The sequence below is a fragment of the Notechis scutatus genome, chromosome 1, assembly GCF_049901735.1.
Source record: "Notechis scutatus isolate UNSWTSFEM ecotype Mainland chromosome 1, rNotScu1.2, whole genome shotgun sequence".
NCBI classification, from domain to species: Eukaryota; Metazoa; Chordata; class Lepidosauria; order Squamata; family Elapidae; genus Notechis; species Notechis scutatus.
The window spans coordinates 225,326,895-225,343,204 of NC_142009.1; the positions used below are offsets into that span (position 1 = coordinate 225,326,895).

The window sequence follows — 16,310 nt, forward strand, 5'->3', positions numbered from 1 at the left end:
TATTAGCTGGGACTATCGTTTCCTGGAAGGGTATAACAATACCTAGGGGATAATTCTAAAACAAAGCAGTTTAAAAGAGAGTTAGTCAATCTGATGGAATTAAATCAAGATTAGTCATGGACCAGAAAGAGTAATGTCACAGAGATATTGACACAGGAATCTTCGTAGATTTAAACATCTATTTGTGTGATTCATGATTACTACCTCCACCAATGGAGAAATCAACAATCTGAAAGCTACACTGTAGGAAACAGTCATTCCTCTTTTGTCAATATTTTAATAAGACATTCAGCATAAGGAAAAATATGGGATTGAGGATATTATTATTGCTGGGAAAATAATGGTGGAATTTGCACATATACTGTACACTAGTCAAATTTTTAGCAAGGAAGAAGGTTGAAAAAAAAGGCTTCTCTGTTTTGATTAACACGAGAATCGCTTGGCACCAAATGTGCCAAATGCTACCCACAAGATTCAGACATGTCAAACAGAATCTAGCAACGGCTTACAAACTAATGTTCCAGCACAGAGGAGAAATATTAAGTGTCAGTGACTAGAGTGTCATGTTGAAGATCAATGTATAAATCTTTCATGCCCAAACATCAGGTCAGAAAAAAAGGTCTTATAAACTGAAGTGCAAGTTTCAACATATTCCAGGCATTTGTATGTCGTCAAAATATCAATACATCTGAGGCCTATGTATGCATCATGAAAATGTACGAAAACACTACTGTCCAATATTAAAGTGGCAGCAGCGAAAGTACAGCTTCTGATCATTAAAGATTTCTCCAGCAGTAAAAGAAAAAAGGCAAACGTTGCTATTGATTGGAAACAGTAGTGATTTCCAGAATGTAGAATCTCAAAATGAGCACCCATTTTCAAGTCATATGAAGTCTCCTTTGTGGAAGAAAAAAAAATGGAGCGTGTGTTGTGTATGTTATGTAGTGCAATTAAGCAAAAAAGGAAAAGAGGATTTTCATGTTGATTTCCAGTCCTAAGTCCAAACTAGACTTCGTAGAATGGGATCCCGTTATTGAAGAACCCCTAAGCATGATGCAGACATTGAGGGCAAAAACACAAAGTGAGTAGAGCTGGGTGGCTTCCTTGTTTTTTTGGGTGGGGGGGAGCATTTGGATGTGTTGTGTGTGTGTTTAAATTAAACTATCCTAAGGTTTGCTATTCTGCAGATTAAGAAAAATGTGAACATTACTTTCAGACACTAAATCTCATTACTGTATCAAAATATTAAGAAGTGTGAATATCTAAAAAAAAAAAAGATAAAAGGCAAAGGTTTCCCCTCCAGTCATATCCAACTGTAGGAGGTAGTGCTCATTTCTGATTCACAGCCAAAGAGTCTGAAGACACTCGTGTGATCATGTGGCTGGCATGACTATACATCGAAGGCACACTGAAAGCTGTTACCTTCCCACCGAAATGTACCTCAGTCTACTTGCATTTGTATGTTTTCAAACTGCTCAGTGGACAGGAGCTGGGGCAATGAATGGACGTTCACGCCATCACATGGTACTTAGGACTCGAACTGCCAACCTTCCAAGGCTTAAGTATCATGTGACAAAGTGAGCTCCTTAACCCAAGCCCAGCATCTTAACTGCTTGGCTACTGCGCCCCTTGTGAACATATACTGAGATACAAAGATCATCAAGTTAAAGCGATCTCACATCCAAGTCTAGATTTTGCACCAAGGAGTCTTACCATTTGCCTGCATTACTAGTGTTCCAGAAGACATGTTGAAGATGGTTTCCTGCAATGCCTGACTAGACAGGAATTTGTTTTAATCTTAATTGCAGGGGGCTAGAGACCCCTTATATGCATGCCAAACCTTGCCCGACAGTAGCAAGGCACTGGAAACAAGGCAAGTAGTATCCAGTCTAACCTGACATGGTAACATTTAACAGTGAGAGGCACTTGTGGCTCAAGTAATGAGGAACATGCCAACGACAAGAAAATACAAGAAATTAAATAGTTTTTTCAAGCTTCTATGTTTAGAAACTTACTTTGTCATAAAAAACTATAAACAGAATATTTTGTCCCTTTTGATCAAGTAAAGCATTTCCTCTTTGTCCCAATTTCATTTCCAAAAAAAATATTTCTGCAGGTGCACCCTTAGCTGAGGTCCTCTCCATGTTTCCAATACTGGCTTTCCTAGCCTTTTTCTGAGGTAGGTCACATGCACCTCCCACCCTCCTGACACTGCAAAGGAGGGGAGGTTGGCCTGTTGCTCAGTCCCACCTCACTTTATCCCATTTGAGTTGCTCAGGGCATTAGATATGGTGGACTTTTTGAGAGTTCCAACTGCGTGCTTAATCTGAGGTAAAGTCTGAGCGCAAGAACTTGGCTCAGGGTTTCGGACTGGCTCCTCTCCATCTCGTGGGCCTTTGCTGCAGAAAAGAAAACATGTCCTGTGAAAAATTCATTCCTGTTCAACAAAATAAACTGTGCAAATAGTTTCCAAAGCATGCTACTTTGTCAAACTGACAAGACTCATTCTCTTTCTGTTTGCTTTATGTTACCCTTGAATTTGAAGGGAATTAAGTTCTTTGGGATGGATACACACTTAAATAACAGCAACAAAAATGGGGAAAATGGCTTCATGAAAAATAAATGCTAAAATTATTCTCCCTTCCCCTCCTCCTCAGGCATCTATCCAAAAAAAATTGGAAGCTTAACTTTATACTTTGGTAATTATAGCTATCTTAAGTTGTCCTTTAGTGGTTGGTCCTTTAGCTTTAAATAGATACTTCAGTTTTAGTTAGTCCTTTAGCTTTAAATAGATACTTCAGTTTTAGTTAGTCCTTTAGCTTTAAATAGATATTTCATCTCTCTACAGGCCCTGATGGGGAAGAGAGGGAACAGTATTACAAGCCCAAGGCTAAATTATGATCGTTCATGTAGCATTAAAATCTGATTTAGCATTATACCTAATCTGGGCTAGTGAGATCTAAAAGATCAAGATGAGCATTATATTAAATATAATTCTGCTCTTGAATATATTTTTTCAAGGGTTTATAAATAACATCATTAGTAAAATGTGTAAAATATACCTGTGTGATCATTTTAAAAAGCCCAAAACAAAACAAATTAAAAATCAATTAAAAGAAGCAGTTCTCCCTACATCACATGCAGCTAAGCCAAATTCAAGTTTGTGGTGCTCATTTCAAAGTCAGGTAGTCATTGACTTACAGCCGTTAATTTAGTGTCCATTCAAAGTTACAGATAATCAGAGTTGAAAAGGACCTTGTAGGCCATCTAGTTCAACCCCCCCCACCCAAGCAGGAGACCCTACACCATTTCTGACAAATGGCAGTGTTCTTGAAGGTCTCAAGTGATGGCGGCTCCCACAACTTCCGAGGGCAAGCTGTTCCATTGGTTGATTGTTCTCACTGTCAGAAAGTTTCTCCTTATTTCCAGGTTAAATCTCTCCTTGTTCAGTTTCCATTCATTATTCCTTGTCTGGCCTACAGGCGCTTTAGAAAATAGCTTGACCCCTTCCTCTCTGTGGCAGCCCCTCAAATATTGGAAGACTGCTATCATGTCTCCCCTGGTCCTTCTCTTCACTAGACTGGCCAAGCCCAGTTCCTGTAACCGTTCCTTCATAGGTTTTAGTCTCCAGTCCCCTAATCATCCTGGTTACTCTTCTCTGTACTTTTTCTAGAGTCTCAACATCTCTTTTATAATCTGGTGACCAAAACAATGGCAGTGAAAAAAGTAACATGACTATTTTTCACATTTATGATCGTTGCAGTATCCCCATAGTCACGTGATTAACATTTGGTTGCTTGGCAACTGACTCATAAATATAATATACCAGTATGCCAGGGTCATGTGATCACCTTTTATGACTTTCTGACCAGCAAAATCAATGGGGAAGCCAGATTCGCTTAACAAGCATGTTACTAACTTGACAATTACAATGGTTCCCTTATCAACTGTGGCAAGAAGAGGTTGTAAAATGGGGCAAAACTCTCTTGCTTAGCAACAGAAATTTTAGGCTTGATTGTGGTCGTAAGTCGAAGACTACCTGCAGACAAACAGCCTAACCCATCAATGAGAAACAGATTCAAAATACAGTATGCGAATAGTTCACCTGTTTCTGCCTGGGTCCACTTTGCTCAAGGCATTTATAAGATCATTCTTCAAATACAGGTGAGGTCTTGGCAGTGTCCACTGTAGTTAAGAGAGACGGCACAGGAAAGGGAATCAAGTCAGATGAGAAGTCTGCTGAAAAAAGGTTTTTCTTTCCCTCTCCCAGAAAGCTAAGGAACCTCCAAAAATTACTGGATCAAATAGTTGGGTGCTAGTATTTTAATTAAGCAAAGATTTCACAAATAGATTCCATAAGTACAAGGAAAAAAAGGGCAGTCTTTCCTCATGAAAGAGTAAAACATAATGTACAGGAAGGGAGAGCTGCTTTCTTACCAACACTGTAGAATCTGTTACTATTCCATTGTGAAAACCTTTGTGACACCAATTTCTGAGCAGATCCACTCCTGCCAAAAAGAACAGCCAGCAAGTGAATGCAAGGTCCTGAGGATGAGTTAAGTGCAAGCAGTTTTATTGATCACGCTCTGTTCATTCAGAAGAAAAGTGTGTAGAGGTGGGAGGCTTTCAGACCTTTCTCTTTAGAGGAAAATATTAAAAATAAGCTACAAGTATACGTTTTTCCTTTGAGGATAATGGTATTGTGCTGTACATCACCCCAAAGCATTTTCATTTGAGACAGGCAGCTATACAAATATTAGATAGATAGATAGATAGATAGATAGATAGATAGATAGATAGATAGATAGACAGACAGACAGACAGACAGACAGACAAATAGATAGATAACCATAGGTAGGTAGAAAGAGAAAGAAAGAAGAAAGAAAGAAAGAAGAAAGAAAGAAAGAAAGAAAGAAAGAAAGAAAGAAAGAAAGAAAGAAAGAAAGAAAGAAGGGAGGGAGGGAGGAGGGAGGGAGGGAGGGAGGGAGGGAGGGAGGGAGGGAGGAGGAAGGAAGGAAGGAAGGAAGGAAGGAAGGAAGGAAGGAAGGAAGGAAGGAAGGAAGGAAGGAAGGAAGGAAGGAAGGAAGGAAGAAAGAAAGAGAAAGAGAGAGTGAGAAAGAAACAAACAAACAAAACAAACAAACTCTTTTAGTCTATATTGTAAAGTAGCCATACCTGGGATGGGCTGCTGGGGGCTCACAGGGGCTCGGGCGATCCCCTAAGATTCTGCGGGGCTCGGTGATCCCCCAAATCCCATTCCAGGATGGCCACGCGCCACCCTGGTCGCCGGAGCCTTAGTGCAGGAGCGAATCGGCCCTATATCTGCCTTCGAGTCATGTTTGCACTCAAGGCAGCCCTTGCCTCCTGCTGCACAAGGGTTTCTCTCCTTCCTCTCTCTTTCTTTCGTGTATGTGCGCACACACAAGCAGGATACCCTCCTGGGCTGGGATCACAGTGGCAGCAACGGTGACTTCTCCTCCTGCTGCCGCCACTATGCGCTCACGTGAATAGCCAGCCGTGTTGTGCAGGAGAGCCAGAGAGAGAAGGGGGAGAGGGGCACAGAAATGTGAGAGAGCTGGAGAGAGAGAAAGAGAGAGAGGGAAAAGAGAGGGAAACAAATGAGAGAGAGAAGGAAGAGAAAGAAAGGAAAGAAAGGGGGAGAGGAAAAAGAAAAAACAAAGGGAGAGAAAGAGAGAAATGAGAGAGAAATGGGGAGGAAAAAATGGGAAAATGATGGAGGGAGAGAATGAGAGAGAGGAAAAAGAGAAACAAATGAGAGAGAAAAGGGGGAAAGGGAGAGAAATGAGAGAGCTGAAGGGAGAATGAGACAGGGAAATAAATGAGAGAGAAGGGGGAAAGAAAGGAAGAAAGAAAAAGAAGAAGAGAGGGAGAGGGGGTGGAAAAAGAAAAAAATAGAAATAAGAGGGAGGGAGGGAGAGACCCATTTCCCACCGAAAACACCAGGAGCAACAAAACCCTGGGTAGGCGTGGCTAGGGTGTGTGTGTCATGTGACCAGGTGGGAGTGGCATTGAGTTGGCCATGCCCTCCCAGCCACGCCCACCCAGGCAGTCATTAGGGGAGAGAGCCCCTTGCTAAAAAATCTGAAGCCCCCCCAGCCATACCTAAGGAAAACGAGTCCAAGGGAGAAAGTTTTGGAGAACAGCCTTGAAGAATGTCTATGAAAGTGGGACAGAGGTAAGAGGCCTCAAGAAAATGAATGATAAATAACTAGAATATATAAGAATAATAATTATGGATAAAGTTAATAATGTTAGATAAATGTTAATCAAATGTGTTAAGTCATATAAGATAAGAACCTGTACAGATGTCAAAAATGCTGTTGAAATTATGATGTTTTGAGTTGTAATAATGGAAACTAAATTAAAAACATATAAAAAAAGAAAGAAAGTGGGGCAGAGACTAAAAAAATTGGTGATGGGATGGACTGCAAAGCCCTATGGCTGGCTAGATGCAAGATGACAACATTAACACAGCCAGCAACATTGCCTGTAACTTTTGCTGACAATCCAAAATGGCAATAATTGCAATGGTTTCGGGAATGTCCAAAAGCTCTGGGTTATACAACTCCAAAGGATGGTCTATGCCATTGACTGGCAGCTCCCTGTCCTACAAAAGAAAACTGCAGGTTGTATTTTTACCTTTGGATTTGTTCAAGAAATATTTCAGTTCCCACTGTGTAGTAAGGATGTTGAAGTATCGCGGCTGCTCAAAGAAGCGTAGATAGTGTGCGGAGAAGCGTGAGGGGAAGACTCGCTCAAACTGCCCACGTCGAGCATACTCATCCTCCGTCTCTATCAGGACACGGACATCCTCTGGGGTCAGGACATCCAGGATTGTGGAGCAGAATTCCTGGGACCAAGAATGACAAGGCATTACATCAACTTTTCTGGCACATTTCCTACTCACATTTACATGCTTTCAAACTGCTAGGTTGGCAGGAGCTGGAGCAAATAACAAGAACTCACCCCGTCGCACTCGGCTCTCAAACCCAGGCTGTCAGCTCAGCAGCTCAGCATCTTTAACTGCTAAGCCACGTCTCCCAACATTAATACTACAACAAACAAAAACACATGCACAAAGAGCACATACAGCAAGGCTCAGCAAATCAGCTTAAATTCTACAGTGGATTTTTAAACAATACCTGAAGCAGAACAATAATAGAAAACAAGAATATGCAAAAGGATATGCACCGTATTCAAACCAAACACAAATTAACATCATACTAGGAATCTTTGCATTTACACAATCTTAACAGCATTATCGTAACATTTGTCTATGAAGCACAGGAGTAATGTATGTCTTGTACCTCTGCTTGCAAAATTAAGTACAACATCACACAGACCAATCCACATCAATTCTAACTACGTCCCATTCACTCATATGAACGCTTCACTTCCTCATTGCTAAGCATTTTCTTTTTGCCAGTCAGGATGGCAAACGCAAGCAGTTTCAATCTGTCTGTGTGTAACACTGACAGTTTCCTCTCAAAATCTCTCCATGCGATCTGAACTCTCACATCATTCTATGCAATCTGAACCAACAGTAGCAGGGGCAGGACTGAATCCCTGCCTCTGTACTGATTAGACTAGAGAAAGTTTGAAAAAACAGTAACAACCACCTCAAAACAGCCCATCAAACAGTCCAAAAACAGTGCTCGGAACAGGCAAAATACTTGAAACGATGCCATTCACACCAGTCACATTTTGTATTAAGATTGAAGCAAAATTCTAGAAGCTTCTACTGCATTTCAAAAGCAGCCAGTTGGAAAATTTGCACATTTCTAGTTTTCCCGGTGGAAAATTCAAGTGGCACAAATGGCTGGTTGAATTTCAAACAATCCCCAGACCAAAGAATAACAGCAATGCAAGCCTTCCGAAGACCTTGCCACAAAGACTGAAATCAGGGAATGTTGTGCCCCCACATTCACCTACCTGCTCTGGTAGTTTTTGGGTCAAGTAATAGGCTTTTTTTGCTTTCTCAGCAGTCAGCAACTCCACAGGCGTCTTGTTTTTTTCCTTCATTACAGTATTCAAGCTAGACATCACAAGATTTAAAATTATTAGTCAATGGAACTAATCAATCAGGCCAGAAATTGGTTAATACTCTTTAGTTACCTAGAACAAAACTTGTTTATTTCAGTGATAGCAAACAAAAACCCCAAACCCTTACAGATAAAACATTAATGAAGATCAGGCAAAGCTTCCAAAGAATGCTTAACATTACAGTATTGACACAGAATGTCCTAATTTGGGGTGGGCAAATCTTTTGGCTTAAGAGAATTGATCTGACCCAAAAATACACAAATACTTACATAATTCATAATCAAATAAGGATAATACAACTTTGCTTTAAATCCAACCTGTTAAAAACAGCTGATCAGTGCATACAATGCACTGACTAGAGAATTCCATCTCTGTATTATTTTTATCCAAACATAAAATTTATTAAATTTAAACTTTTTAATGCACCACTGGGACATAAAATTCTCTTGCTTCTTTATCTTTAAACCTGTAAACTAAATTGGCTCATAAGAGCTACATAATGAAGATGTGGCATTTCTCTTGTGGTATCATAAATTGGAATTTTAAAAATTGTTATGAGCATCACAAACAGTGCTAGTTAAAATGGGGTGGACATTTTTTAATGAAATGTTGCATCACCCCTATTTCTGCTGTCAGTGAAGAACACATAGGTTTAGAGGATTCATCAAGGAAAAACTGTTTACTTTTTATTGGTTATAAAATTGATAAACTCTTTTGGTTAATTCTTCTTTTGCTAAAACTAGGTCTATAGAAAACCACTGCTCTCACTGTAGGCTAGCCACCCTAGGAATTTGGCAAAAATAATCATTCTTACCCAGCATCCAACTCATACACTATCTTAAAGACTAGCAAACCTATTATTGCTTAAATGTTCCTAGATCACAGCCTATTTAATCAGATGCAGGAAGTATTGCCTAAAAAGAAAAGCTATTTTACATATATTTATTATTGGTTGTATTTCTATCCTTCCTTTCCTCCAGAAGCAAAATACAGCATACACAATGGTCCCTCCTCCAATTTTTCCCCATAACAACAATCATGTGGGATTAAATTTTCTCCTTAACTGCAATTTCAGAAAGGTAGCTGTAAGAAAAACTGATTGGTCCCAAATCAACAATTAAGCTTCCATGGCTAAAGACAGACTTAATCCAGGGCCTCTTCTTCCTACTTTACCGTATTTTCCAGACTATAAGCCGCTACTTTTTCCCCACACTTTGAACCCTGAGGCTTGTACAACAATATGGCTTATCTATAGATTTTTCTTCGCTAACTGCCATCGGGGGCGCAAAAAACGTGACAGACGCAAGAGGTCAATGCAAAGAAGACGCTACCGGTAGTTTTGGCGCGCTCGACGCAAGCAGCACGACACGCATGAACACAAAATATTTTTCACACCCTCGTCATGGAAAGTACACGAAGAAAAGCATATGAAGCAGCTTTTAAGTTGAAAGCAATCGATCTGTCTATCCAGGAAGGAAATAGAGCTGCTGCATGTAAGCTTGGCATTAATGAATCAATGGTGAGACGTTGGAGATGGCAGCGTGAAGAACTGATTCAATGCCAAAGGACAACAAAGGCTTTCAGAGGTCGTAAAAGCAGATGGCCTAAACTTGAAAATGTTCTTGAGGACTGGGTGAACACACAGAGAGCAGACGGCCGAGGTGTATCCACCGTGCAGATCCGACTGAAAGCTAAAACAATTGCCAGCGAAATGGGTATTGAAGATTTTATTTTTTTGAAAATTTTATTTGGGTTTTCACAAAAACAAAATACAAATAAAACATCTTTTTTGAAAATAGCATGGTCCCAGGTTATCACTTCTTCATACAGACACAAAACTCAATTTCATGCTCATTTTTATATTCTATTCCATATCTTATTACCATTTTATATTTTCTACATAGTTTTTCCCCTCTTCTAATTTTTTCAACTTTGTTTTGATTATCTCAATTCAAATCATTATATTTATACTTTTGTCTGTCCTGTTACAATTTCACATTATCTTTTCTTATTAAACAATTTTTCCCTGTAGTTACCAATTAGAGTATGACACCTTTATATCCTTTAATTTTATCTATTCAAGCTCTTATTTAACCTTCAATGTATAGCTTTAAGATTATAGCATTCAATATAATACATAACTTCCAATCAAATTCTGCTTGGTACATTCTTAAAATAGACACTATATTCTTAAAAAGAAAAATATATATATATACGTAAATAAAACACATTCCATTCCAATTCAATTCTATCATTAATATGCATTAAAATCTTAACATCTTTAACATTTCTTTTCAATTGAATATCATACATCCTTGGGAACACTTATAAACTTTTCATAGTTAATTCTTTTTCCCCCCATATTTCTCACTTATATTTTTATAAATCATTACTAATAATTAAAAATGTTCCCTTTTAATTCTCTCAATCATTTTCATTTATTTATTAACAAACATCCCACTGCATTACAATAAATATTTTATCCATCATCATATTTTCTAAAGTTATTTCTATTTGTAATATAACAAAGCTATCTTATGTACCTTTGCAGAATCCCTTTTACAATTAAATTTTCACCCATTATCTCTAAACAAACTTATGGTTACAATCCTTATATCTTTTCCCTGTTTCTCCATTTCTTGTTTCTGTCTTTTACAACTTCTTTTCCTTGCCTTCTTCCCCTCTTCTTCTCCCTCCCCTTTTTACCCCCTCGTCTCTCTACTTCTAACTCTCTCATCTGTAATCCCCTCTTCTGTTGCTTTCTAATATTATACTTATCTTTCAAATTGTTGTTCTTTTTGGTTGTTTTTTCTAATCTTAAACCTTTCACTCTCTTTCCCCCTTCTTTTTTCCCCCCACTTAAAATTATTTGATCATTAAAGATGGCTTCTTCTTTGTCCCAATCTTCTTGTTCTACAAGTGTTTCTTGTTGCTTCTCATAGTTCCAGATCTCCATTTCTAAGAATTGAAACACGAAGCCAAAAGAACTTCTCCCTTCTTGTGCGTCTTCTTTCCATTTTTTAAGTTCCGTTTTTAGATCTTCTAAGAGTGATACCATTTTAAAAACTTTTAAACAACCACTCAGTTAATTTTAGTCATCTAGATGCAAAAACCAAAAATCACCAAGTAATCCAAGGCTGTTTCTACTTCTTTTTTCCACTTTCTCTTCCTGGGGTTCTATTATTTTGTTACCAAGTTTCCATTAAAATGTATCTTTGAGGAATCTTGTTAAAATTTCACTGTAAGTTCCTTTTAATTACAGTTCCATTCCTTAATTCCAGGCAGTCTCCTCCATTTTTCCAGATCCTGCCCTTCTATTCTTTTTTTTCCTCCTTTCCAGCTTTTAAAAACTTTTAAATGTCCAGAAATCTTTATTTATCCCTTCGACTTTTATTTTCAGTTTAGATGCCTATTAATGTCAAAGTGGATTTTTTTTTCCAGTTTCTTACTTAAGTCTCTTAGCTGTCAGTATAAGGAAGGGAAGAAAAAAAAAACCTAATCCTTTCCCTTCTCTCTCTCCTTCGCAGCTTCAAAATCTTCTTTGGGAACAATGTTGTTAAGTTTAAATTCCAGGGTACCTTATTTGTTGCTTTTGCTGTTTGACCTGGTCAACCAAAACTTTCTCTTCTTATCTTCCTCCTGCACATTCTTTTCTGGTCGAGTTCTTCTTTGTGGTGGCCATTTCTGACCACTGCTACAACCGCCTTCGGGAAAGGGAGTAATGGCCAGCTGGGGAGGAGAGATGCGGCTCTCCTCAACCCTGCAGACAGTCTCCCCCCTCTTCACCACCTCTACGGGGTGGCTTAGCCCCGAAACCAGCCGGCTCGGGGTGCTCCAGCGGCGAGCACGGATCGAAGCCTCGGAGAGATGAGGTTTCGGTCTGTCGCCGAAGAAGCTCAAACCGGAAGTCCCGAAATGGGTATTGAAGATTTTAAAGGTGGACCGTCATGGTGTTGTAGATTTATGAGATGAAAAGATCTGTCCATCAGGGCGTGGACGACTGTCTGTCAGCAACTCCCTTCCGACTACGAGGAAAAAGTTGCAAACTTCCACAAATTTATTGAAACAAAACTAGCCGAGAATTCCATCAGACCAGACGACACCATAAATATGGATGTACCTTTAACGTTTGACCTGCCTCTAACTAGAACTGTTAACAAGACAGCAGCGTCATCCATTATGGTGAAAACAACTGGCCACGAGAGAACGCATTTCACATGTGTTTTGAGTTGCACCACATCCGGGCAGAAGCTGCCACTGATGGTGATTTTTAAGCGGATGACTATGCCAAAAGAAAAACTCCCAAATGGCATAGTTGTTAAAGTTAACAAAAAAGGGTGGAAGATAGAAAGCCTAATGACTGAATGGCTGAGTGCTACAGTAAGCGCCCGGGAGGATTTTTTCACTGGAAAAAATCACTGCTTATTTTGGACAGTATGAGGGCCCATATAACAGATTCTGTGAAAGCAGCCATCAAGAGAACAAACTCAATTCCAGCTGTGATTCCTGGAGGTACAACTAAGTTTTTGCAGCCACTCAACATCAGTGTGAATCGTGCATTTAAAGCGGCACTCCGAGGTGAGTGGGAGGCTTGAATGACCAGTGGCGAGAAATCATTCACAAAAACTGGCCGCATGCGAAGAGCATTCTTTTCTGAGGTCTGCCAGTGGATCCTAACAGCATGGAGCAGTGTGAAAGAATCCACGATCACCAAGGGGTTTCGAAAGGCTGGACTGCTGCCTGGAGAGAACAGCACAACTTCATCGGTAACTGTGCCTCGAGATGAAAGTTACATTGAGAGCGACACCGACAGAGAGACTGAAAAGGTGTGTGACGGAGATGTTCTGAGGCTCTTCAACTCCGACACTGAAGAAGACGACTTCAGTGGTTTCAGTGCACAGGAGGAGGAGGAATAAAAACATTAATGACTTTTCTGTTTTGTTCGTTCAGCCGTTTTACTGCCGTGTTACAGGCACCATTTGGAAACAATTAAGTATGTAAATAAACATTTACAAAATCTTTCTGTGTAAATATCTCATTTCACAACGTATATATCTGCGGCTTATAGTCTGGTGCGACTAATATATGTAAAAATATTTTTTCTTTTAAAATTTAGTGAGTGCGGCTTATATTCCGATGCGCTCTATAGTCCGGAAAAGACGGTAAGCCTTAGAGGTAAGAAGGAATAAAGGCGAAAGAAACCTAAATCAACAATTTGCCAAACATAGTGCCCCTTTACTTAATAGTTTTTAGAAGGCTTTTGACCAGATGTTTTCAAATCCTTCTTAGAAATATTTTTCTAAGGCTCTCAGAGTACATTGAAGTACACTTGATACAGTATGACAGCAAAATACACATAGTTAGAGAAACGGTGCTGGGCTGAATCAAACATCCTGCTCTGAAAGAAGCGCTTTATTTCCATCTCTTTTCTTTCTGAATTTGCAAACTATGACCTCTGACCTGGTTGTGGAGCTGCTGGCACTTCCGGAAGGTGAGGCCACATCTTCTGCATTAGGCAACTGAAAGCCAGCCAAGTTAAGGGCATCCCGGACCATTTGGCCTTTGATGCTCACATCAAGAGGAGAATTTGAATGAAGGCTACAGAAAAAAAATTAGGCAAATTTTCGGAAATGTGTTTAACAGGCTCATCTTCTTTCTTTTGACTTTCACATTCAGGACAGCTACCCATGTAAATTATAAGATCAAATCAAAGTGAGGGGAAAATGGCAAAGGGATAATCAATTGAAAAATTACACAGTAATATTGTTTCAGGAAAGTTACACTATAACCCAAAGGTGTCAAACTCACGTCGTCACAGCGGCATCACGTGACATATCGGAGGCGTGGGCGTGGCCAGCACGTGACACTCCCAGTCCGTGGGAGTTTGACAGCCCTGGCATAACCAGTCTTTTGTTCACCATCTTACTCTCCCATACAGTGCTCCTTAATCTCTCCTTTCACTTAATTCCTTCTCATTTAGAAATTGGAGCAGTAAACAATCTCTTAACACTACAAAGATTTCACAACGAAAATAAATCAGCAAACACTTATGGAACGAACTGGAGACGATGGACAGCATCCACATTGCAATAAACATTAAAATTGAAATATGGCAAAAAAAAAAAAAAAAAAAAGCCTGCAATGGCTGGTGCGTGAAGCACAGCTTACCTAGGGGAAATGTTGACTTCCAGGATCCATGGCTTAAGGTTCTCATCCAGCATAACATCAAACCCAAACAGCTCATGGCAGCAGTAAGGACGCCGCACATACATCTTCACAAGGTTGATTATGTAGGGCTCTGACCTGAAATGTAAAACAGATACTCTGTTAATCAAGGAAGAAAAATCAGCTTGCAAGGAGGCCATTTTTCAGGACTTGCTATATTATGAATCACCTGTCTATGTATGTAGAACAAGTGACTCCCAAAACCAAATGTTTTTTTTCTTATGGGTGAGATGATGATCTCATTGAAGGGATTTTCATAGATCTCCTCTTAATTCACATTACTAAGATCATGATGAGACAATATCAGTTAACTTCAATAAAGTAAAAGTACAGTGTAATAGTTTGAGTCCTGAAGATAAGATGAATTATATCCACAGACCCATGTGCTCATAAGCAAACCTCAACAGACAGCTACTTATGGTAATTGAAAGGTTGGGGGGGGAAAGGCAAAAAGGAGGCAGAACAACATCCCATGACTTACGCAATGATGGTTTTGACAACAATATCTTTTATCTTCTCCCAAATAGCTTCACTATCAACTCCTTTCTGGGTCAAATAGTTCCAAAGTGCCTTCAGTGCCCTGTATAGATAGAGCACAGCGTGTAAACAAATAAAGACTACACCAAATGAAATCATTACCTTAATTTCCATTGTTAATGGGGGGGGGCAATATAGCTCACACCCTACTGAACGAAAGACAGAATTCATCTCTTGCCTATCAACAAAAAGATCACTCAGTACTATTGAGACGAAGCAGCAGCAGCTGCTAGTCAGAGGCCTCAAACAACAGAATGCCCGTAACATACTTCTCCTTTATGTCTCCTGACACTCACCATTTATGGCCCTGGCATGCAGTTTCATCTGCATTAGACTTGTATTCTACGTTTTTCTTGTTGATGCTATAATTCGTTAAGTGCATGTACTTGTTGTTGAGACTTTTCATGGAAGAAGAGTACCTGCAGTGAACAAAATAATAGAACTGGTTTAAAATACTGATTAAGTGTCAGGACTGACTATTGAGAAAAAGACTGCCTACGACCCTACAGCCGAAGCTACATAGTAGAATGAATTACAGGTAGACTTCAACTTACAAGCAATCACTTAGCGACCCAGATTACAATGAACCTTTTCGCAATGAGCCATCTTCACATGACTCAGTTTTGAAGTTACAACTGCTACAGCACCCCTATGGTCATGTAAACAAAACTCTTACAACAGGCCCTATCTTACAATTGACCACAGGGATACTGCAGGACTCCCCCGCCTTTCTCTCCCCCCTGGCGGGCTTCTCACCCCACTGGATCACACCTCCTCCCTGCCACCAACCCTCGTCACTGATCATTCGTTTACTTTTTATTGTTGATTTCCTTCTGGAAGCAGCCGCTGAGCTGCGCAGCCTTCCTACACAGTGGAGGCTGTGTGGCTCCTCCCAGAAATTGATTGCAGTTGCTTCTGAAATGGCAACTGCTTCTGAAATAGAACCACACAGCCTGCAGGGAAGCCAAGGGGCGGCGGGCCTGCTTTCCTTCCTACCATGATCTCATTGCAGCTACTCCCTTGCAGTGGGACCTAGATGGTTGAGAAGTAGGCCCAAGGCCTTAGGGACCCCTGAGGAACAGATAGAGGATAGGGTGCCTCAGGGAGTGAGGGAGACCTTGGAAAGCCCAGGGCAGGAGCGCCTGAGCTAGGCCTCCCAGGGCCTCTCCCATCTCTCAGGAACCCATGCTCCTAAAATATCGCATGGGGAAGGGCAGGGATGGGGGTGGTTAAGCAAGGTGATCAAATGGGTTCCTTGCTTAACTGTCACAACTTGTGACCGTAATAGCAATAGCACTTAGACTTACATACCGCTTCACAGTGCTTTACAGCCCTCTCTAAGCGGTTTACAGAGTCAGCATATTGTTTTGGGTCCTCATTTTACCCACCTCGGAAGGCTGGAAGGCTGGACATAAGTTGAGGGTTATCTGTAATAGGTATTTAATGCTCAATGTTTATGTGAAGAACTTTGGGAAAAGTTCCTG

General features: G+C 40.1%; 1 protein-coding gene across 2 annotated transcripts in view; it reads right to left on the bottom strand.

Moving 5' to 3' along the window:
* Positions 1–263: 263 nt before the first annotated feature.
* Positions 264–16,310, bottom strand: part of TTLL4 (tubulin tyrosine ligase like 4) — a 33,655-nt gene continuing 17,608 nt past the window's right edge. For both annotated transcript variants that reach the window (XM_026665565.2, XM_026665564.2), the window contains exons 11-19: positions 15,123–15,245; positions 14,771–14,869; positions 14,233–14,367; positions 13,525–13,662; positions 7,954–8,056; positions 6,661–6,871; positions 4,438–4,508; positions 4,106–4,185; positions 264–2,399 (exon numbers count right to left, since the gene is read on the bottom strand). In XM_026665565.2, the coding sequence (XP_026521350.2) occupies positions 2,252–2,399; positions 4,106–4,185; positions 4,438–4,508; positions 6,661–6,871; positions 7,954–8,056; positions 13,525–13,662; positions 14,233–14,367; positions 14,771–14,869; positions 15,123–15,245 (1,108 nt within the window). In that variant the 3' untranslated portion in view covers positions 264–2,251. The remainder of the gene's footprint in view (positions 2,400–4,105; positions 4,186–4,437; positions 4,509–6,660; positions 6,872–7,953; positions 8,057–13,524; positions 13,663–14,232; positions 14,368–14,770; positions 14,870–15,122; positions 15,246–16,310) is intronic.